Here is a 24,776-nt window from a genome sequence, read left to right on the forward strand (position 1 = left end):
TATAGTACATAGTACATAGTAATAATATATATAGTATAGTACAGAGTAATAATATATAGAGTATTAGTATAGAGTATAGTACAGAGTAATAATATATAGAGTATTAAGTATAGAGTATAGTACAGAGTAATAATATATAGGGTATAGTACAGAGCAATAATATATAGAGTATTAGTATATAGTATAGTACACAGCAATTATTTATAGAGTATAGTACATAGTAATAATATATATAGTATAGTACAGATTAATAATATATAGAGTCTTAGTATAGAGTATAGTACAGAGTAATAATATATATAGTATTAGTATAGAGTATAGTACATAGTAATAATATATATAGTATAGTACAGTGTAATAATATATAGAGTATTAGTATAGAGTATAGTACAGAGTAATAATATATAGCGTATTAGTATAGAGTATAGTACACAGCAATTATTTATAGAGTATAGTACATAGTAATAATATATAGAGTATTAGTATAGCGTATAGTACATAGTAATAATATATAGAGTATTAGTATAGAGTATAGTACATAGTAATAATATATAGTGTATAGTGCATAGTAATAATATATAGAGTATTAGTATAGCGTATAGTACATAGTAATAAAATATATAGTATTAATATAGAGTATAGTACATAGTAATAATATATATAGTATTAGTATAGAGTATAGTACATAGTAATAATATATATAGTATTAGTATAGCGTATAGTACAGAGTTCAGTGTATAATCCACCCCCTCTTTTGTCTCACGTTACATTTTCCTATCACGTTCCTCTAATAGTATAAGACATCGCTCTTCTCTTTCACTTTCACTTTTCTTGAAGTTCGGGTGGAAACATCTTAACCCTTCACTGTAAACCTTTCTTAGAACATTCTGTGGTCTCTGACAGAAGGAATCTGGTGCCCCTGAAGACGTACACGGCCTGGAGACACAAAGGTAAGAAATCTCCCATCTTTTCTGTAAAGACTTAGACAATAGAACAGGATGGCGGTCTTGTCTCTGCTGCTCCGGGTGATAGGACTATGAGTATTAGCCGCCTATAACTTATTATATATATATATATATATATATATATATATATATAAAGGAATACAAGGCCCCCACAATTTACTATAACTATATCAGGGACCAACCAGGGGACAGGGAGAGTGAGCCCTAAACTAACCCAAAAAACACTTTCCCTGCCTACTTGCCCATCCACCCTAAAACGGTGGATCGACAACTGGGTGCTGGTCCCTCCCTGAACTAAAGTGAAGGGGCCCTAAAAACACATATTAATAAACAGTCGGTCACTAGCAAGAAACAAAACAGGAACATAGGACCCTATAGAATTAAGTTCAGAGGACACAGATCAGTGAGCAGCACAGAAGACACTATAGACCAATGGTAAAGCACAGAGGAAAACACAAGCTAAGTGATCATGTACTCTATGATCAGTGCATGTACAAAACTCCAACAATCTGATTAAAGAACTAACAAACATAGAGTTCAACACCAGATAGGAAAACAGATGAGTATGAACAGACTCCAGGAACAGACAGGAATATAGCATAATCCCCCAGAACCTCCAGTAGACACAAAGGGGGACATGTATCATTATTTGTGTATGGTAGAAGCAGTTTACCCCTTTTGCCGAATTCTAAATTATGCGCAGATTATTATACATCTGGAGGAAATGCCCCAGGACCAGTCATGGACAAAATGTGATCATAGGAAAAATGTTAAGTTGGGTCCTTAATAGGAAAAATCTATTACTAATAGCACAGTCACATATTATATCCTATAGTCTATCACAATGCAAAGACATCTATTACTAATAATACCGCTATACTAAACCTACACATTAGCGCCATACCTATTGGGTCTAAATTCCGCCATTATGTTATTGAATTGGAAAAAACCTCTTTACACAGACCAACATTCCCCCAGAACGATGACATTAAAGTGTTAAATAAAGGCTCTACAGATCCTCCACACACCTCATAAGGGATTATAGTGCAGTTGCATCCTTTGACCTAAGGGGGCCTCTTCTTTTATCTCTTTTCTGTTCCTGCCTTTTTCATCCTGCTCAGACAACCATGAAGATGACTCCCGGCCATGACTTGTCTGCAGGTTTGCTGCCCAGACATCTTTAAAGGGGTACTCCACCCCTAGAAATCTTATCCCCGATCCAAAGGAACTCGTCTGTGGCACCCCAGACATCCGGTAAACGGAGCGAACTTCGTTCCATGGCGGATGACTGGCGATGTGGGATGGAGGCTTGTGACATCACTCTGGAGGAAGGAACATCCTCTGGATAGGGGATAAGATGCCTAGAGGCGGAGTACCGCTTTAATTCATAACTTTTTCCGCATCTTCTCTGCCTTTTATGAACCTATACAAACTCCCCGTCCTGCTCTCCAAAAAATAGGGGCACACAGACAGTCCCCCTGAAATCAATCGAGCCAGATAGCTAGTGCTCACAAACAGGGTATTTCAGGGTATTTAAAAGGGGTATACTTAGTAATTAATAACTCCAAGGCAGTAATTTGAAATTACAAGGTGCCTATAGAGGGATTCTCTACAGTAACAGGAATGAAGCTATGGATTTTATGACCCGTTGGGCCATCTAAATATTGAAAACACCCCACCTGTACATGAAATGTTCCTTAGCAATACAGTTATATATGAATTTAGCATTGTGGGTGGGATGGGGGAGCCTGATAGAAATGAGTTGAACAAAGTAAGAAGGTGGGGATTAAGTAAGTCGGTGAATGTCTTGTAGTATATATATGACAGGCCGCCCCCTCCCATAGACTTGCATTGAGGGGACGGGCGGGACGTCATACGGGGGCGGAGTCCTGACGTCACCGACTTCCGTCCCGTACTCGCGACTCAGAGCCTCCAGCAGTCCCGTTGTAAAAAGAGGTGGGTGCCACGTGCAATAATGCGGGGGTCCCCAGCGGCAGGACCCCCGCGATCAGACATCTTATCCCCTATCCTTTGGATAGGGGATAAGATGTCTAGGGTGGGAGTACCCCTTTAAGTTGAGAGGCCAATAAAGAAAGAGGTTTGTTTGCGTCTGCATAATACCTATGTCTTGAATAGGAGATTAGTTTTTCCGCATGACCTATGGCAAGATCTTTTAATTGAGTGCGAATAGAAGTAATGCGTTTTAATGTATGTAAATTAGGATGTGAGACCATTTTAGATTCTAAAGTTTTAAGTTTAAGCTTAAGGTCATTGGAGCGTTGAAAATTATTATTTTTTATTTGAGATGCTGGTTTTATACAGTGACCCCTGAAAACCGCTTTGTGGGTTTCCCAAAGAGTGGAGAATGATGACACTGAGCCTAAATTATAATCAAAACATTCTTTAAGGCATGCTCCCAGGTCCTCCCTATAGATATCTCTTTTTAGGAGTGATTCGTTCAGTCTCCAGTGACATTGCTTCCGCGGAGTACATGAATCCAAAAGCTCTAAAGTTACAGGTGCGTGGTCTGACCACGTAATAGGGTGTATCGTGGATGTTTTAGTCCACCTAAGACCAGGGAGATTGCCAAAGAACATATCTATTTTAGAATGGGTCGTATGTGGGTTGGAATAGAATGTATATTCCCTGCTATTTTGGTTTGAGATTCTCCACAAGTCAAACAGTTGGTATTTTCTAATCAGTTGTCTGAATTGGGATGAAAGGCGTTGAGCAGAGGGGGAGGGGTTAGGGTGCATAACCGAAGCTCTGTCTGCTGATGTGGAGAATGGCAAGTTGAAGTCTCCCCCTATCAGTAGGTAGTGGTAGGTGGTAGGAACTGTAACTGTATTGCCCAAACCTGAAAAGGATCCTACAGACTGCGCCAGTTATAGGCCTATCTCTTTATTAAATGCGGACTTAAAGATCTTCACCAAGATTTTGGCAAACAGGCTAAGCGATGTTCTCCCTGGTCTTGTACACAAAGATCAGGTGGGATTTGTTAGGTTCAGACAGGCCGGGGACAGCACGCGGAGAAATATTGACCTGATAGATGTTCTTAATAAAATAAGATCCTCTGGCCTACTATTAGGCCTTGACGCAGAGAAGGCCTTCAATAGAATCGACTGGTCATTCCTTTTATCTGTCTTGAAGGCAAGTGGTATAATCGGGCCTTTCCTAGCGGCTGTCTCCGCCCTATATACATCACCGTCAGCTCAGATAAGGTTAACTCATGCCACATCTCCTAGATTAAAGATCTCTAATGGTACTAGGCAGGGATGCCCTTTGTCACCCCTCTTATTTATCCTCAGTATCGAACCATTGGCTAGGTCTATTCGCTCCTACCCTGACATTCAGGGCATAAAAATAGAAGATAGGGAATTTAAAGTCTCATTATTCGCAGATGATGTTCTTTTAACCATTACAAACCCAAATACATTCCTACCAAATTTACATTCTACTCTGGACTTATATAGTAATATTTCCAGTTATAAAATAAATGCTGGTAAGTCAACATCCCGGAACCACTTTTACAAAACCTGAAAACGAATTATCCGTATAAATGGCAAGATGTGACTTTGAAATATTTAGGAGTTAAGATTACTCCCACATATGGCCTATTATTTAAACATAATATCCCCTGTATTACGCAAGAAATTAAGCTTCTACTTGATAAATGGTCTTCACTCCCGATTTCCTTTATGGGTCGGATTAATGCAATAAAAATGGCTATCTTGCCGAAGCTGATCTACCTTTTTGAAACCCTCCCTATTCCCATCCCCAAGGGGTCATTGAAAAAAATCCAAACATACATGTTAAAATATATATGGGGTGGCAGGGGCCATAGAATTTCAGTGCCAGTCTTAACTTCCCTTAAAAAATTTGGGGGTCTGGCTTTTCCAGACATATACAATTACTACCTGGCAGCTAATCTCCGCAGACTCCCCTCATGGACATCGTTCCTAGCCTTCAACAAATGGGTAGAAATCGAGAAAATGTGGCTTAAACCAGTACACCCTTCCTCCTTAATTTGTAATAATTTACCACCTATAATTCCCAATAATCCATTGGGTCCCATAAAACTTACTCTGTCTATTTGGGATAGAGTGGGCACCCAATTACCCTTTAGATCACATACCTCACTACTTACTCCTTTGCTATTTAACCCTCGAATTCCATATAGCAATGACACAACGACTATCACTCCATGGATTGCTGCAAAAATTTTCCCTTTTACCAAAACGTGTTAAATAGCCTACAGCTACACTCTGGTGACGGAACTTTTCCCCCACGACTACATTTGAACGCATTTACAAGAACAACACCTCTACTAGAGGTTTAATCTCAGATATATATAACCTATTGATGACACCTGGAGACGAGAACTCTAAGTTCCATCCATACATGACAAAATGGGAGACTTATTTAGGCAGACCTCTTGACTTAAACTAATGGCGTTCTATATGGGGGAATGCTTCTAAGTCTTCGTCCTGTATTGCCCACAGAGAGTGCCAATATAAACTATTAATGCATTGGTACCATACATCAGACAGATTAAATAAGTTTTTCCCCAGTGTATCTCCCTTATGTTGGAGATGTGGAAATGACACAGGTACACTCACTCATGTATTTTGGGACTGCAGTAGACTTCACCATTTTTGGCTGGAAGTTAAATCACTTCTAAAGCAACTGACAGGAGTGGAGATGCCTTTATCTCCCGAAACGTGCTTGCTTAACCTTCCCCCCGACAAATTCCCTAAAAGCAAACTTAAAATAATGCCATTGACCCTAACAGCCTCTTAGAGATCCCATCTGTAAACCTGCTTTTGGAAAGGTTACATGTAATAAGGGGATTGGAATATCTTTCTGCCACCATAGAAAATAGACTGCCTGCTTTCTATGAGACTTGGTCTCCGTGGGCTACACTTGAGACTGATCAACTCCAACACTAAGCTTCAAACCAGGAGGAGCCATGAGAATGAGAGTCACAAACTACATTTCTCTTTGAACTAGTTCTAACCCTGTTCTCCTTTTTCCCCTTGCTTTCTTCTTTTGTCTTCTGTCTTGTCTAACCTTTTACGACTCTTAATGTTTTATGCTTAATTTTCCTTGTTCTCCTTACCACAGTACCACAATTATTTATCGTCACTGTAACCTTATGATAACAACTTAGTGACTAGATAAAGCTATCACTTCATAGTTATAATTCTTTAATTATTTGCAGACGACCTCTGGCAATTTTGTTAAGAGAGTAATTTAGTTATTACCCTAGCCTATGTTCTTACATTCTCTGTTCCTGTAAAACATCTTGAAATACTGAAAATAAACAGTTATTTTAAAAAAAAAGAAATGTTCCTTAGCTTCACTATGATCCCTGGGACCAATCGAGTTTGATCTGGAATATATTGTTTAACAATGAATGATCTTGGCATTTGCAGATCATCATGGCTCCAATCCCAACAATGTCCAAACCCATTTGTCTGATTGAGAACTCTGGAGGTAAGCCATGTGTGAATGAAGAAGCCAAGAAGGTTCTGGAGAACATTTTGCAGCCACTGGTTGTGGTGTCCATAGTCGGGCAATACCGATCTGGGAAATCCTATCTGCTGAACAAACTCTCCAAAGGTAAGAGGCCGAGGGATATCAGTGGTCATGTTTGATACATGTTGTAATCATGGATGATGGGTATCAGTGGTCAGGGGGTTCTGTTTGATATATATGGTGATCATGGATGATGGGTATCAGTGGTCAGGGGGTCATGTTTTATATATGTGTTGATCATGGATGATGGGTATCAGTGGTCAGGGGGTTATGTTTGATATATGTGGTGATCATGGATGATGGGTATCAGTGGTCAGGGGGTTATGTTTGATATATGTGGTCACCATGGATGATGGGTATCAGTGGTCAGGGGGTTCTGTTTGATATATGTGGACACCATGGATGATGGGTATCAGTGGTCAGGGGGTTATGTTTGATATATGTGGTCATTATGGATGTTGGGTATCAGTGGTCAGGGGGTTCTGTTTGATATATGTGGTAACCATGGATGATGGGTATCAGTGGTCAGGGGGTTATGTTTGATATATGTGTTGATCATGGATGATGGGTATCAGGGGTCAGGGGGTTCTGTTTGATATATGTGGTGATCATAGATGATGGGTATCAGTGGTCAGGGGGTTCTGTTTGATATATGTGCTGATCATGGATGATGGGTATCAGTGGTCAGGGGGTTCTGTTTGATATATGTGGTCACCATGGATTATGGGTATCAGTGGTCAGGGGGTTCTGTTTGATATATGTGGTGATCATAGATGATGGGTATCAGTGGTCAGGGGGTTATGTTTGATATATGTGGTCATCATGGATGATGGGTATCAGTGGTCAGGGAGTTCTGTTTGATATATGTGGTCACCATGGATGATGGGTATCAGTGGTCAGGGGGTTCTGTTTGATATATGTGGTCACCATGGATGATGGGTATCAGTGGTCAGGGGGTCATGTTTGATATATGTGGTGATCATAGATGATGGGTATCAGTGGTTAGGGGGTTCTGTTTGATATATGTGGTGATCATGGATGATGGGTATCAGTGGTCAGGGGGTTCTGTTTGATATATGTGGTGATCATGGATGATGGGTATCAGTGGTCAGGGGGTTCTGTTTGATATATGTGGTGATCATGGATGATGGGTATCAGTGGTCAGGGGGTTCTGTTTGATATATGTGGTGATCATAGATGATGGGTATCAGTGGTCAGGGGGTTATGTTTGATATATGTGGTGATCATGGATGATGGGTATCAGTGGTCAGGGGGTTCTGTTTGATATATGTGGTGATCATAGATGATGGGTATCAGTGGTCAGGGGGTCATGTTTTATATATGTGTTGATCATGGATGATGGGTATCAGTGGTCAGGGGGTTATGTTTGATATATGTGGTGATCATGGATGATGGGTATCAGTGGTCAGGGGGTTATGTTTGATATATGTGGTCACCATGGATGATGGGTATCAGTGGTCAGGGGGTTCTGTTTGATATATGTGGACACCATGGATGATGGGTATCAGTGGTCAGGGGGTTATGTTTGATATATGTGGTCATTATGGATGTTGGGTATCAGTGGTCAGGGGGTTCTGTTTGATATATGTGGTAACCATGGATGATGGGTATCAGTGGTCAGGGGGTTATGTTTGATATATGTGTTGATCATGGATGATGGGTATCAGGGGTCAGGGGGTTCTGTTTGATATATGTGGTGATCATAGATGATGGGTATCAGTGGTCAGGGGGTTCTGTTTGATATATGTGCTGATCATGGATGATGGGTATCAGTGGTCAGGGGGTTCTGTTTGATATATGTGGTCACCATGGATTATGGGTATCAGTGGTCAGGGGGTTCTGTTTGATATATGTGGTGATCATAGATGATGGGTATCAGTGGTCAGGGGGTTATGTTTGATATATGTGGTCATCATGGATAATGGGTATCAGTGGTCAGGGAGTTCTGTTTGATATATGTGGTCACCATGGATGATGGGTATCAGTGGTCAGGGGGTTCTGTTTGATATATGTGGTCACCATGGATGATGGGTATCAGTGGTCAGGGGGTCATGTTTGATATATGTGGTGATCATAGATGATGGGTATCAGTGGTTAGGGGGTTCTGTTTGATATATGTGGTGATCATGGATGATGGGTATCAGTGGTCAGGGGGTTCTGTTTGATATATGTGGTGATCATGGATGATGGGTATCAGTGGTCAGGGGGTTCTGTTTGATATATGTGGTGATCATGGATGATGGGTATCAGTGGTCAGGGGGTTCTGTTTGATATATGTGGTGATCATAGATGATGGGTATCAGTGGTCAGGGGGTTATGTTTGATATATGTGGTGATCATGAATGATGGGTATCAGTGGTCAGGGGGTTCTGTTTGATATATGTGATGATCATGGATGATGGGTATCAGTGGTCAGGGGGTTCTGTTTGATATATGTGGTGATCATAGATGATGGGTATCAGTGGTCAGGGGGTTATGTTTGATATATGTGGTGATCATGGATGATGGGTATCAGTGGTCAGGGGGTTCTGTTTGATATATGTGGTGATCATAGATGATGGGTATCAGTGGTCAGGGGGTTCTGTTTGATATATATGGTCACCATGGATGATGGGTTTGGGATTTTCTCATCTGTTTCAACCATTGAATTCTTTACGTCTAATATGAAATAAATAAAAACCAGATCAATTTGTGAGATCAGTCTAAATCATTAAATTATCTAAAATGTATCAACATTTCTTAAAGGGGTACTCTACTCGCCCCAGCGTTTGGAACATTTTATTCTGAATGCTGGGTGAGGGCTGAGTGGGGTTGTGATGTCACAGCCTCACCCCTTGTTATTTCATGCCACGCCCCCTCGATGCAAGTCTATAGGAGGAGGCGTGACAGTCACCAAGCCCCCTCCCATAGACTTGCATTGAGGGGGTGTGGTGTGACATCATAAGCAGCTAGGCCGTAATAACACCACACCACCGCAGCCCGCACCCAGCATTCGGAACAAAATGTTCCAAACGCTGGGGCAGTGGAGTACCCCTTCATGAAATTGGCCCTTGAACACTTTTCGAATATGTTACTTGCACATTAGTCTTGTATCTTACTGGACTTAAATGGCGTTTAGAGAAAAAAGTTTCGATGTATTCACTGGGTTATAATGATGTTTACACCTTGATGTTGTCCCAATATGTGTACTATCTATGTCACATGGTAGCTATGCCGATGAGTATACGAGTTTAGGCTTCATCACGTCTTGTGTATGATAGACATCATGATGGACGTTGAGTTTTCTCTATATATAGGTGGCTTCTCTTTGGGACATACCCTCAATGCGAATACAAAAGGCATCTGGATGAAGTGCATCCCCCACCCTAAGAAAAGTGATCACACCCTCATCCTCCTGGACACAGAAGGTGTTGGGGATGTGGAAAAGGTAAGTTCCGGAAATGTTCTACCTGGGAACATATTCATAGAAGCTTTACTATCCTCATTTACATGCACAATGTCTTTCAGGGCAACCTGCAGAATGATGATATGATCCTGTCACTGGCCGTGCTCATGAGTAGTGCTGTCATCTATAACAGTAAGGCTGCCATAAACCAAGACGCTGTGAAGAAACTCCAGTATCCTTTGTGGTAGAGAATGAGATTAGTGTTAACAGTGATATTACAATGTAGTCCACAGATAAGATCTTGGTTAGTGAAAGAGGTCAATGATATATAATATATATGTAAGAAGCGGAAATATAATGATTTACAGACACTGGAGAACTTATCACACTCACCTTGGATGGTTTAAAACCTGACACGACGTGGCACGGTACATAATGGGGTTCTAGAGTTTATTTTTAGATGGACTGGATGGTTTCTGTAATGGGTCGGGGATGTTTAGCTCTGTCCTTACCGACTTGGAGCACTTGCCCTGATAGGGGTGACCCTCAACTGGTTGATGTTCCCTTCCTAATCAAGTACACTGGGACACTCTGGTATTAGGAGGGTAAAATGGTCAAACTAGCCATGTCCAATACCTGGATGGGGGAACAGTAGCAGGATCAGCACACAACACATAGTAACATAGTTCATAAGGTTGAAAAAAGATCAGAGTTCAACAAATTCAACCTACACCCCAATGAGGCCCCACTGAGTTGATCCAGAGGAAGCCAAAAAGCCCTCATCTTAGAGGTAAAATTTCCTTCCCGACTCCAATATGGCATCAAAATAAATCCCTTGATCAATGTTCTGTCCCTATGAATCTAGTATCCATAACCAACAATGTTATTATTCTCCAAAAATGCACCCAGACCCCTTTTAAACTCTTTTACTGAGTTCACCATGACATCTCCTCAGGCAGAGAATTCCACAGTCTCACTGCTCTTACAGTAAAGAACCCCCGTCTGTGCTGGTGTAGAAACCTTCTTTCCTCTAGACGTAGAGGATGCCCCCTTGTTATAGTCAGGTACAGTTAAAGGGTCCATAGCCAGAAGGTCATGTAATAGAAAAGCAGGGGTCATCAGTGTTCAATTCAAGGTTGAGAATCTAGAAAGGTACGCCAGGACCCAAATCAGCATGCAGAGGGAGTAAACAAGATACTAAGCAGAGGGTCCAGGTAACATAACAGCAAAGTGCCGAGGAACGTGCTCTCAAAACACCCACAGTGCAAGAAAAAGTGCAAACGTGTTACACTAAAGGATGCGGTCTATCGCAAGCCCTTCTCCGTCATGAAAGAGTCCCCCAAAAAACCTTACCCTTCGCTTCCGGACCAAAAGGTACCTGTGAGGTTCCAGGTTCGAGGTCCCTTTTTACTGAAGCTACTAAGAGACCACAAATGCTCCCGGCATCCCCCATGGCATTAGCCAAGGTATCTACCCGCAGACCCATTAATGGTCGATACCCTGCCCATGCAGGTATACCCAGGGTTTTTTGCAGGGAGGTGCGGGAATCAAGAGGTGAGTGCCACCAAGGTGAAGAGATGGCACCAGTGCTTCAACTCAGTGAGCCGATAAACCCAGTGAGTTTTGGCACCTCGGGGTCACCATTCCCGGAGGCACTAAAGTACCTCGGCTCTAGATCCTCTCAGCCTCATGGCGAGACCTGGAGGAAACAGGTGCCATCAGGGCAGCTGTAGAGCTGGGTGGGCACCAGTCCCGGAAAACCCCAGTAAACCTGCTCCTCCATACAGCCATCCATTCCTACCAGTGGACTACCTGATAAGAACAGATACTACACTTGATCTTAGCCAATAGGTAACATAAGAGCAAAGTGATCCAGGAATACTACTGATGCCAGAAACTAACAATCACAGGCAGCTGTGGACAATAGGTGTCTGTTCAAATAGGCCTAGATGAGGGGGCATGGAATGTTGGGGCGCAGCATGCTTGGTCCGCCTTCCCTGCTCTGATTGGCTAAACAGCCTGCTAGCAGTAGTGATGCGCACAGTGTTACAGATAACAAGTAGATGAGGGAACTGCAACAAAGTCAGGTAAGTATTTTTTTTCTTCAATGAATAGTCAAAAATGGAAATATTTTCCCTAAATGATCTATTTGCATATGGTGGCTTTGGAGACTGGAATCATACCTTCTCGGTATAATTCAAACGTAACCCAAAACCTCTTCCTGACTCTTGAAATCACAGGTTAAAATGTCTCTGTTCTGTACTTCCCAGTTCTCCTTAACATAATACTCAGCACCATGACTGGAACCTACCAGTTCATCTCAGAGAAGGCTTCCAAACAGAATGGACAGGATGTACAGGCGGGCGATGATGATCACATGTCATCACTTCTAGTTTGGGCCGTACGAGATTTCACACTGAAACTAGAAATAAATGGCCGACCGGTCACTGCCGATGAGTACCTGGAAAACTCCCTACAGGATATAACTCGTACGTATGACCACCGACATGTCACCCCACCCACTACAAGTAACAACATTTCAAGATTCACCTTATGCTCAAAGATTTCATGGTTTGGTAGAGCAGTGCCGGCATCGTACATACGGTATTACTAATATAGTGGTCCCTCAAATTACAATATTATTGGATCCAGGACGACCGTTGTATGGTGAAACCATTGTATGTTGAGACCATAATTCTATGACCTGGTAATTGGTTCTGAAGCCCCAAAATGTTATCTAAAAATAAGAAATAGTGAGGATTAAAGAAAAATACGTAGATAATTAATATAGATAAATCAAGTCCTTATATATAAAAGTAATAGAAATCTGCTGGGAGCTGTAATCACTGTCTATGCAGAGGACAGGAGCTTCTTCAGGGTCTGTACAGTACACAGTGTCCTAAAAAAGTAATGGAGCCGCCCTCACCTGCTGTCCAAAGGAGCAGCTAACCCTGGTACAGAACATGTAATACCTCCCTGTACTGTAGGGGGCGCTACCAGTCAGTGCCTACACTTCCGTAATACAGGTAAAGAGCACAGAACATCTAATACCTCCCTGTACTGTAGGGGGCGCTACCAGACACCAGTCAGTACATACACTCCAGTAATACAGGTAAAGAGTACAGAACATGTAATACCTCCCTGTACTGTAGAGGGCGCTACCAGACACCAGTCAGTGCATACACTTCAGTAATACAGGTAAAGAGTAGAGAACATGTAATACCTCCCTGTACTGTAGGGGGCACTACCAGACACCAGTCAGTGCATACACTTCAATAATACAGGTAAAAAGAACAGAACATGTAATACCTCCCTGTACTGTAGGGGCGCTATCAGACACCAGTCAGTGCATACACTTCAGTAATACATGTAAAGAGTACAGAGCATGTAATACCTCCTTGTACTGTAGAGGGTGCTACCAGGCACCAGTCAGTGCATACACTTCAGTAACACAGGTAAAGAGTACAGAGCATGTAATACCTCCCTGTACTGTAGGGGGCACTACCAGACACCAGTCAGTGCATACACTTCAGTAATACAGGTAATGAGTCTAGAACATGTAATACCTCCCTGTACTGTAGGAGGCGCTACCAGACACCAGTCAGTGCATGCACTTCAGTAACACAGGTAAAGAGTACAGAACATGTAATACCTCTCTGTACTGTAGGGGGCACTACCAGACACCAGTCAGTGCATACACTTCAGTAATACAGGTAAAGAGTACAGAACATGTAATACCTCCCTGTACTGTAGGAGGCGCTACCAGACACCAGTCAGTGCATACACTTCAGTAATACAGGTAATGAGTCTAGAACATGTAATACCTCCCTGTACTGTAGGAGGCGCTACCAGACACCAGTCAGTGCATACACTTCAGTAACACAGGTAAAGAGTACAGAACATGTAATACCTCCCTGTACTGTAGGGGGCGCTACCAGACACCAGTCAGTGCATGCATTTCAGTAATACAGGTAAATAATACAGAACATGTAATACCTCCCTGTACTGTAGGGGGCGCTACCAGACACCAGTCAGTGCATACACTTCTGTAATACAGGCAATGAGTACAGAACATGTAATACCTCCCTGTACTATAGGGGGCGCTGCCAGACACCAGTCAGTGCATACACTTCAGTAATACAGGTAAAGAGTACAGAACATGTAATACCTCCCTGTACTATAGGGGGAGCTACTAGACACCAGTAAATTCATGCACTTCAGTAGTATAGGGGGTTTTAACAGTGAAATGTCCATTCTGATTAGTCAGGTCTGGACTGTCCTTAGATTGGTATGTGGAGTCTGGTTTCAAGTTACAATGATCCAGAAAAGTCCTGAAATATTGTAACCTGAGGCCAATGTAAGTTGATCGCTGTCCCTGTTCAGATCAGACCTGGGAGTATATTGGCTTTACATCGGAATTTTTTTGTTCTCACTGTGTTCTACTGATTTTCTGTTCTTGTAGCTGTGAAAACCCCAAGGACTCAGGAACAAAATAAAGTCCGAAAGACAATCCGGAAATGTTTTCCTAAGAGGAAATGCTTTGTTTTTGACTTCCCATTGTCGGACCTTGACATGAGCACGTTGGACCAAGTGTCTGAAACTAAACTTCAGCCAAGATTCGTAGAACAGACCAAAGACTTCTGTGAGTTCATTCTACAGGAGGTTCCACCAAAAAGACTGAGAGGAGGAATGACCGCCACTGGATCCAGTGAGTCTGACATTGGCTCGTGTTGTGTGAGAATTATCTTTACTGGTTATAGTCTAATCATTTGTTCTTCTTCCGTTTCCTTAAAGCCCTTCCATGTGTCATGTTTCTGTCTTGAAATATTTTGACCATAGTGGGTACAATGTCGAGGAGATGGTTCTCCTAATTTTATCGTGATATAGAAACTTTAGCAATCTGGATCAAAATCCTTCTAAAGAAGAGGTCTCCTACCCATTCCTTAAAGGGGTACTCTTCCCCTAGACATCTTATCCGCAGCTGGGGACCCCTGCAATCTCTGTGCAGCACCTGATGTTCGTTTAGAAGGCTCGGTGCGGGTGGCGGGGGTCATGACATCACACCACATCCCCTCAATGCAAGTCTATGGGAGAAGGCGTGGTGGCTCCCTTCCATAGACATGCATTGGGGGGGCATGGTATGACATCATGAGGGGCGTGGCCATGACGTCACAACCCGTCGCCATCTCCAAGCATGTGGAACAAAATGTTCCAAACACTGGGGCAGCGGAATACCCCTTTAAAGGGGTACTCCCGTGCCCCAGCCGTCTGAACATCTGGTTCAGAAGGCTTGGAGCAGCGGCCACGGTCGCAACATCACGGCCACACTCCTCGTGACTTCATGCCACGCCCCCTCCATTGGTGTCTATGCCCCCTCCCATAGACATCATTGGAGGATGCATGGCCGTGACGTCGCGACCGTGGCCGCTGCTCCAAGCCTTCTGAACCAGATGTTCAGAAGTTTGGGCCACCAAAAGTCTAGCATTAAAATATTTCCAGTGAAGTATCTGAATGTTGGTGGTGGGTCTTTAGGACTGGGGGGGGACCACTGTTCTAAAGGATAGCTATAATTTAGTTGCATCCGCAGGTTACACAAAATCCTGGCAGCTCTGTATGCAGTTAAAGAGAATGGAATTGGGACTATGGCATTGCCAGAAGTTCCATAAAAGTCTTCGGTACTTCAAATGAATCTGTTGACCTCTTGCTTCATCAGTGGCTACGGAGTTGCTAGTAGTTTGAACCCATTAACTTTAACATGACTAAAATGGCCATGGAAGGTTATAAGTCTCTACATCAAACTCTACTTTTTTTCCCATCCAGGATTTGCGCACCTTCTCCAGTCCTACCTCGATGTTGTTAAAGAAAAGGATTTCGCTATACTCACAAGTTCTTTCTCTAACATGTTCATCACTGAAAATGGGAAAATGATGGACAAAAGTATTGAGGTTTATGAAGCCAAGATGTCGTCCCAAAATGTGAAGAGCCGTGAAGAATTCGAGCAGATCCATAAGGCCACAGAAGAGGAGGCCAAGCTAGAATTTAACAAGTTGTATGTGAAACATGAAAAGAGTCAAGATGAATATCAGGCTGAGCTGAAGGTATAGACGGCACCTTGTAGTCTAAAATGGGCTTTTAGTTACTCATTAAATAAGCAACTAGGAAAATGTCCCTTACAGCTGCAATTTGGTCCCATTCTTCATTAAGCTTGTACCCAATGGTGAAGACAAGGCCAGAGTGAGTGCTGGGAAACCAGGGGGAGGGGGGAGTCAAGAATCACTGGGCTTGGGGGTCCCATGTCAGATCCTCCAGTAGTATGGCATTGGCTATGTGTTAAAGGGGTACTCCCCCTAGACATAAGATGTCTGATTGCGGGGACCCCCCACGATCTCTGTGCAGCACCTGACGTTCGTTTAGGATGCTGGGTGCCAACGGCGGAGGTTGTGATGTCATGGCCACGTCTCCTTGTGACGTCACACCACGCCTCCTCAATGCAAGTCTATGGGAGGGGGCATGGCAGATGCCACGCCCCTCTCATAGACTTTCATTGAGGGGGCGTGGTGTGACATCACAAGGGGCGTGATGATGACGTCATGACCCCCGCTGCCCGCTCCAAGTGTTCGGAACAAAATGTACCCCTTTAATGTTCCATATTCTTGTCTATTTTCTATAAAGTTGGAAAATTTGAATTAATAGAAGAAGAATTGATTGAAATTAATTTTTTTTGCGACCAGGCCGAGTTACTAAAGAAAAAAGATGAAGTCTGGAAAACGTGTGAAGAGTCTTCCCTGCAGAGATGTAACGCCATCATAGAACAGCTGAAGAGTACACTAGACCAAAATATTAAGGAGAACAAATATCACACCCATGGAGGACTGAAGACATTTATCAATGACAAGAATGTGATAATAGAGGAATATAAACAAAAACAAGACAAGGGGGTGAAGGTAAGAGTGGGGGTCTTCCTGCTGGTCTTTATGTTTCTTCACAGTTTGTTCCCATATTAGAGATAGACTCCACTACTTATGTCATATAATATGATTGTCTCCCTTCTTAAAAATAATTCACATTTCACCGTTTCGACTCTCCATTAGGTTTCATTTAGATTTTCCTGATTGTTCCTTAAAGGGGTACTGCTGGGAACTAAACCCATAGCCCTTCATAACACCAACCTATTTAATTGTTTAAATATAATTTTTAGCTATATAGAGCATTATAATTAGCTGTATTATCCCTTTTCAGTTGGTGCTTACATGCAGGAAAGGTGAAAAAGATGGCATCCAGCCATCAACCATGTCTCTGTCCAAGTCCCTCTCTGAAAGCAGCCCCCACCCTCCTAAGAGACACAAACCATGTGGTTTTTGTCCTGCACTGATAAGTTGTGCTTCCTTTAGCTAGGATGTGTGTACAGCCTCAGCCAATCACATAGAACAGGAGGGTGGGGGCTGCTCTCAGAGAGGGAACTTGTCGACAATGACAGCAAAGCTGCAATTGCTACCGGGAAATGTAGTATTCATAATAAAGGTGGAAGGAAGGATGGCAAAGAATATCAAGCAGCTAGAGTAGACAACAGGGGCCACAGGCCATGAATATCAGGTGGGATCATTTACAGGAAACATATCCAGGTAGTGTGGTGACTTTGGAGCTTATATTTATATATATATATATATATATATATATATAATTTTGTTTTTATAGCCTCTTTTTTTAAAGAAGAATTAATTTGTTACAAAACATGATATCACTTAAGCCGAGGTTTCTTCTGTTTTTGTAAAGGCTGAACATGTCCTTCAAATCTTTTTGAGTTCATTAGAACCTATAGAAGAAATCATCTCAAAGGCTGAGAAAGAAGAAGAAATATCAGGTGAGGATGGTGTCAGTATGAATATTGTTATTAGACATGAAGAAATCTACTGTCCGCTCATTCTCCTGAATCTTGGGTTTGGGACTATGGGGGATATTTATCAAAGGATTTAGACTGTTTTCCCTGTCTAAATTTGTCGCACAGAAAGTCGCAGTCTAAATATGTGCGACTTTTTTGCGACTTTTGTTCTAGAGGATTTTTAGAACATGATGCAGCATTCTTGTCTATTTTAGACGGAAATGCATTGGAAAATGCATTGGTGCTGAATTTATCAAAATCGACTTTTCAGCGACAAGTCGCATCAGCTGAAAGTACGCCGAAATGTCAGACCATGTTGGAGCAGGTTTAAATACAGTATAAAGCATAGATCCCGAAGTCCGTGCACAGAATTTATCAAGAGTCGTGCGCCTTTTGATAAATTAGGTGCAGAATAGGCCAGCCTATATTGATGCGGGACATAGGCAACTTTGATAAATATCCCCCATTGAGTATTTTTGCTCATGAAGCCACCACAGTCCATCCTGCTTATGGTTATTGGTATTGTTATTGTTTCCTTTTAGCTCCCAAGCCCAAGATCCTAAAGATGACAGATCGAAATGATCCCACGCAACTCACCCAGTATATACAGAGCTACCAGTTGCCTCCAGGGCCCTTCAAACGTATTCTCATCCAGCTCTTTGGTTTTGCCGGCCATGGGAAGTCGTCCTTTGTAAATTCCTGTATATATGCCGTGAACGGTGGGAACTTCAATGACTATGCAGGGGAGGCTACATCCCAGGGAGGGAAGACCTTAGACCGGAGGGGATACCAGCTCACAAATAATATTACTATTGTCGACAACCGAGGCTTTGCTAAGCTGGACTCCACTGAAGAATGGGAAATTTATGCTCAACTCTGTAAGTTCTTCTGTTTTTTTTTTTTATTTTTGTTTGAGCAAACATTGTTTTCAGAAACATGTAAAGATGGCATCAATTTATATATGTTTAAAGGGGTACTCCATCCCTATCTAAATGATAGGGGATAAGATGTCTGATTGGGGGGTCCCGCCGCTGGGGACCCCCACGATCTCGGCTGCAGCACTCCAGAAATGAGGTGCATGGAACGAACTTCGCTCCATGCCAGATGAATGGCGATGTGGGTAGGAGGCTCGTGACGTCACGGTCACGCCCGCTTGTGACGTTACGGCCACACCTTTTCAATGCAAGTCTATCGGAGGGGGAATGACGGCCATTACGCCACCTCCCATAGACTTGCATTGAGGGGTGTGGCCATGGCATCACGAGCGTGCTGTGACGTCACGAGCCTCCGACACTGCACCCAATGCTCTAAACGAACGCTAGGTGCAGTAGGGAGATTGCGGGGTTCCCAGCAGCAGGACCCCTGTGATCAGACATCCTATCCCCTATCCTTTGGATAGGGGATGAGATGTCTAGGGGCGGAGTGCCCCTTTAAATGACCATATAGCCCTCGTGAGATTATTTGTTACTTTAAAATACATAATTTTCTCACATTGAAATCTTTCTTGTAGTCCTGATGTTTGTTATTACTGCTGTTTTGTAGCTTGCTGAGTATTTTAGTATCATGGAGAATGTTTTGGGACTGTAACATAGTCCAGGAATATGATAAGAACATAAAAATCTCCTAATCCCTGTGAATTCTGCCATTTTCAGTTAGGGAGACATGACATCCTATAGATCAGTGGTCCCCCCCGAGTCCTTAGGGCCCACCCATCATTTCTGGATTTCTAATTTTTTTTAGTTACTCCATCGTAATAGAAATATTCAAATCCTAGACTGTTGGTTGGCCTTGGGGACTGGGTTGAAGACCTCTACTATAAATGATGTACGGATGTTCCTAACCAATCATCTCTGACCCTCCTCTCTGTGGGTGGAGTTTACAGACTACCTGTGACATGCGGAATGATGCGGCACAGGACTCCAGCCTCTCCTGGGCCTTGGCATCTATAACTTCTGGTAGATGTGATCTGGTCATAGAGATAGATGATGGTGTCTTCAGGACTGGATGATGAGACATGAACTGTACATATTCCCTTCATAGTAATTGTATACATTTCTGCAGTGTACTCTAAGGGTTTCATTACGAAGAGTGCAGTTTTCTGTGTGTTGTTTTTTTCTTTTTCCACAGTATTTTTCCACAGTATTTACTAATTTTCCCCTACATTTTGCTTTTTTTTACACCTGTTCTGATCTGTTGGGTTTTGCAGAGCACAAATACACCACATTTTATGTGGAAACCTTAGTAAATATGTAGGTGCCACGTCTCTTTTGTCTGGATCATGCCTCCTTTTTTCGAGACTACACTCTTTTAGTCAAGGTCCAGCCCCTTTCCCCGGTGGGTTTTCCAGCCCCTTTCCCCGGTGAGTTCATTGGATTTTTTGGTTGCAAAATTTGGCCTATATTCCCACCGCAAAACCCCTTAAAAAACATCAGGAACACATTAGTAAATAACCCCTTAAGTGTTTTTTCTTTTACTGTATTTTTTCAAGGTAACTGTGTGCCTCTGAATGAAATGGTGTCTTGGAATAAGAGCTTAGAGGAACGTCTCGACCTCGTGACACAAAGAGCCTTGGAGGAGACCTCTGATGTGGTTGTGCCAGTTCTCATTTACAGGTACCCGCAAACATCGGCCCTGAGTGGAGTGCAGCTTTTCTTGTGGGTTTTTTTTTGTTCATGATATTAATTAATGTGGTGATTTTTCCTCACATTTTGCTTTTCTTACACCTGTTCTAAGCTCTTGGGTTTTCCAGAGCCCGAATCCACCACCATTTTATGCGGGAACATTAGTAAATTTGTTGGGATTTTTTACATTTTTCGATGACAGACCCATTTGTCAGGATCATGCTCCTTTTTCCTAGTGCCCATGCCCCTTTTTGGGATTTCTGAGTAAAATGAGTTGGTCGTTTTTTTGTTTTTTTTTTTGTTTGCAAAATCTGGCACATGAAACGTGCAATACAATTTCATGAGAAAACCCAAGAAGAGTCGGGATCACATTAGTTAATGACCCCCATTATCTTATATATGGGAAGAAAAAAAGAAATGGAGAAAAATGGGAGATTAAGAGAAGAGAAAGGAGAAGAAGGAAATGAAGTAGACTGAGGGACAGAAAGGGGACAATGAGGAGAACTAGAAGGGGAAGAAGACAGAAGAAGAGAAAAGAAGGAAAGAAAGGAGATGATGTCTTACAAGGAGTTTGTTGTAGAATCTCCGGTCAGCACCATGACTTTATGAACATTTATATTAAGAACTCTTGGTTAGGGTAGCCGTGGTAGTGATGTCATGCCACGCCTTCTCCATTCATGCCATCACGCCCCCTCCCATAGACATGAATGAAGGGGGAGTGGTGTGACAGCACAACCATAGCTCCCCAAACCCAACGTTCTGAACAAAAATCAAAGTAACGGGGAGCCGCCTGGAGATGGCGGGGGGTCCCTGCAACCGCCCCTCCCCTTCCGCGCCATCACACATCTTATACCTTATCCTTTGGATAGGGGATAAGATGTCCAGGGGCAGAGTACCCCTTTAAGTTATTTATTGAGATTGAAATTTACTGTTCCTTTCATTGCAGTTCACAACAAAGCCTTGGTGAAGAACTAAAGAACATCAGAGAATTCTTAAAGCAAGCCCAAATACTCACACGTAAGTAGTCTGTCCACCGTTCCCATCTTTTGCTGTACATCACTGTGTTCCTGCCATTTTTATTTTATTTTTGTACTATTTAATTTCCTTATCCTCATTATTTTATGTCCATTACGACAACTCTGAGCTCCAGTAGTGCCGTAATATTGCTGAAACTCCTAGGAAAGCAAATCTCACAATTGAGTCCTAGCTTCATGAAGATCTCCAGAGCAGAACGTTGCTGTGATAGTCATGATATCCGAGGACATCTCTGTGTAAGTAAGGTGCAGGAATAGTACAAGTCATAATCCTCTGCTCAATATCTCCCTCCCTCAGGGATCCTGCCTTTCATTGTCCTAACTAAGAGCAAAATGGTGAAGCAATCAACCTTGAAGGACAAGTTTTTGCAAATGGGAATGGAGAATGTTTACTGCATAGAAAACTACCTTCAATCTGATCATCTCTCCCTCCTGACCAAGCATCGCAACATCCTAACAGTTCTCTACGACATCCTGGATGCTGTCAATTTCCATATGATGACCAAATCTAACCTTCAAAACCAACGTCGAGAATGGATGAGCTTCCTTATGAAGAGAGCGGGGTCAATCCAAAGATAGACCAAGATGTCCTTCCATATGTTCTCCCATTCTGCTAGTTGGTTGTCACAGGCAGAATAAGTTGAATGTCCCTTCTCATATATATCATAAATGTTCACTCTTTATGATCCGGTGCTGATTTGCTGCTTTACCATGCAGTTTTTACTCCTGTCCTAGCAGATACAATATATAGATGACGTCCCCATCCCCCCCCCATCATTATTTTTTTCTATAACCTCACATTTATCACATTCTTTCATTATTAATAGGGGATTTGTGTGTTTTTATTTATCTACCTGAAGGATTAAGCTTAAAAACAATGAAGGCATCAAAACTCTGAATTATCACATGTGGAATTATAGACATAACAAAAAAATTTGAAAATCTGTCATATTCTAGGATATAGCCACCCTTTGCTTTGATTACTGCTTTGCACACTCTTGGATTCTCCTGATGAGCTGTAGTCACCTGGTCTCCAACAGTCTCGAAGGAGTGCCCAGAGATGCTTAGCACTTGTTGGCCCTTTTGCCTTCATTGGGTTCAGGTCCGGTGACTGTGGAGGCCAGGTCATCTGGCGCAGCACCCCATCACTCTCCTTCTTGGTCAAATAGCCCTTACACAGCCTGGAGGGGTTTGGGGCCATTGTCCTGTTGAAAAATAAATGATGGTCCAACTAAATGCAAACCGGATGGAATAGCAGCCGCTGCAAGATGCTGTGGTAGACATGATGGGTTAGTATGACTTCAATTTTTAATAAATCCCCAACAGTGTCACCAGCAAAGCCCCCCCACACCATCACACCTCCTCCTCCACACCATCACACCTCCTCCCCCACACCATCACACCTCCTACTCCACACCATCACACCTCCTCCTCCACACCATCACACCTCCTCCCCCACACCATCACACCTGCTCCTCCACACCATCACACCTCCTCCTCCACACCATCACACCTCCTCCCCCACACCATCACACCTCCTCCCCCACACCATCACACCTCCTCCTCCACACCATCACACCTCCTCCTCCTCCACACCATCACACCTCCTTCCCCACACCATCACACCTCCTTCCCCACACCATCACACCTCCTCCTCCACATCATCACACCTCCTCCTCCACACCATCACACCTCCTCCTCCACACCATCACACCTCCTCCTCACCAGCACACCTGTGAAGTGAAAACCATTTCAGGTGACTACCTCTTGATGCTCAACAAGAGAATGCCAAGAGTGTGCAAAGCAGGAATCAAAGCAAAAGGTGTCTAGAACCTAGAACATTACAGAATTTCACACTTTTTTGTTATGTCTATAATTCCACATGTGATAATTTATAGTTTTGATGCCTTCAGTGTGAATCTACAATATTCATAGTCATGAAAATAAAGAAAACTCTGAATGAGAAGGTGTTTCCAAACTTTTGGTCTGTACTGTATATATACATAATAAATTGGCAAATCATTCCAGACAATAAATGGCTGAAGGAGGTTGTGTCTTCTTTCTTTCTTTTTCAATATTTTGTTTTTTATTATATTTTTTATTTATTTATTTATTTTTGTTTCTACGAAAATGTCACAAGATGGAAAAACAAGATAGTGTGAATAGGGATGGATCAGCTGGTGGAGCTCCACATCACAGGATCATAAGAGAAAACTGAGCTCCAATGGTTAATATAGACACTTCATGACCAACTATGTGAGAATATCAGGAAGGGGAGACAGGTACGTCAATCAGCTACAACATGAACCCCGGGAGCTACACTTTACTTGGGGTTCCTTTTCTCTCTGGACCTAGAAGAAACAGTCTAGACTAGCAGTGCCAGGAGAGATGTTTCTCTGAAAAAAACAGACTCAGATTAAACTGTTTTGGGGTTCACCCCTTTCAGGAGAGTAAGTTGGACTGGGGATTCTTCCCACAACATTCTGGAATCTGCGTAGAAGCTAGCTGAGGAGCATGTCATGTGACCAATGAATCACTCATTGTATACAATATAAGGTGACTTTAATAATTACCTGTCAGCCAGTGATGGACATGATTACCAAGGATCTGTGCTTGTGTTGGTGGTAAATGGTCTTGTCCTGTATCCCCATCATGTTGCAGGCTATTTCCTGTTTGTGATCTCTCCCTCCATCTACAATCCCCAGGATCACTTATTTCTAGGTGGGAGGGGACTTATTTCCCTCCCAAATATCAGCCACCCAACCCATTGCAGCACAGCTAGGCTCCCTACTATGCTAACGTTGTGCTTGAAACTACAATTCCCTGCAGCCCTGAAGAGAATGATCTCCCTCCCACCCAGCGGTCACTCCACCCATACAAGCACAGGCACGCTCCCTTTCAACACCTGATTATTGACGCATTGTCTTGGGCCACACTGCAACCTGGGAAAAGCCTGAAACACCTGGGGGAGGGGTTAATTGATTAACTGCTCTCAGGTGTTTAAAACTAACTGGGAAACTCTGTGAGCCCTGCTCTGACTGAGTCTAACTGAAGCTGGGTCTGTATTCTAAAGTGTTGTATTCTTAAGTGTTAACATCTGAGAAGTTTTATACGCAGAAGTTTAAAAAGCAGGAGTTGTAAGCAGGTATGTAACTGTAAGTATTAAACTCCCTTGATAAAAGTAGTTTTTCTTAATAGTTAATAACAGCTGTTTGTCACCAAGGATATGGACAGCAGGATTGGAGGTTTTCTTCAGTGCACATTGTGCCACATGTATACATCTCTGCAGCTTCAGGGTGAATACCGCTGTGACAAATGTGAGCATGTTGCCCA

The 24,776-nt window shown here is 42.7% G+C and overlaps 1 protein-coding gene across 1 annotated transcript; it reads left to right on the plus strand.

Annotated features, from left to right (window-relative positions):
* The first annotated feature begins 826 nt into the window (after window positions 1-826).
* Window positions 827-22,320, plus strand: LOC130284340 (guanylate-binding protein 1-like). Its single transcript, XM_056534600.1, has 13 exons — window positions 827-950; window positions 6,401-6,587; window positions 9,821-9,951; window positions 10,032-10,141; window positions 12,202-12,398; window positions 14,372-14,617; window positions 15,730-16,007; window positions 16,641-16,853; window positions 17,683-17,770; window positions 18,331-18,666; window positions 20,277-20,400; window positions 21,356-21,426; window positions 21,742-22,320. The coding sequence occupies exons 2-13, from the start codon at window positions 6,407-6,409 to the stop codon at window positions 22,020-22,022; spliced, it is 2,256 nt and encodes a 751-aa protein (XP_056390575.1). The 5' UTR covers window positions 827-950; window positions 6,401-6,406; the 3' UTR covers window positions 22,023-22,320.
* The last annotated feature ends 2,456 nt before the right edge of the window (window positions 22,321-24,776 follow it).

Source organism: Hyla sarda, chromosome 8 (genome assembly GCF_029499605.1).
Source record: "Hyla sarda isolate aHylSar1 chromosome 8, aHylSar1.hap1, whole genome shotgun sequence".
NCBI classification, from domain to species: Eukaryota; Metazoa; Chordata; class Amphibia; order Anura; family Hylidae; genus Hyla; species Hyla sarda.

Coding starts and splice junctions, on each gene's coding strand:
- LOC130284340 (XM_056534600.1), top strand. CDS start 6,407: ATGGCTCCAATCCCAACAATGTCCAAACCCATTTGTCTGATTGAGAAC. Junction 10,142..12,201: donor GACGCTGTGAAGAAACTCCA/GTATCCTTTGTG, acceptor CATAATACTCAG/CACCATGACTGGAACCTACC. Junction 17,771..18,330: donor GAAAGAAGAAGAAATATCAG/GTGAGGATGGTG, acceptor GTTTCCTTTTAG/CTCCCAAGCCCAAGATCCTA.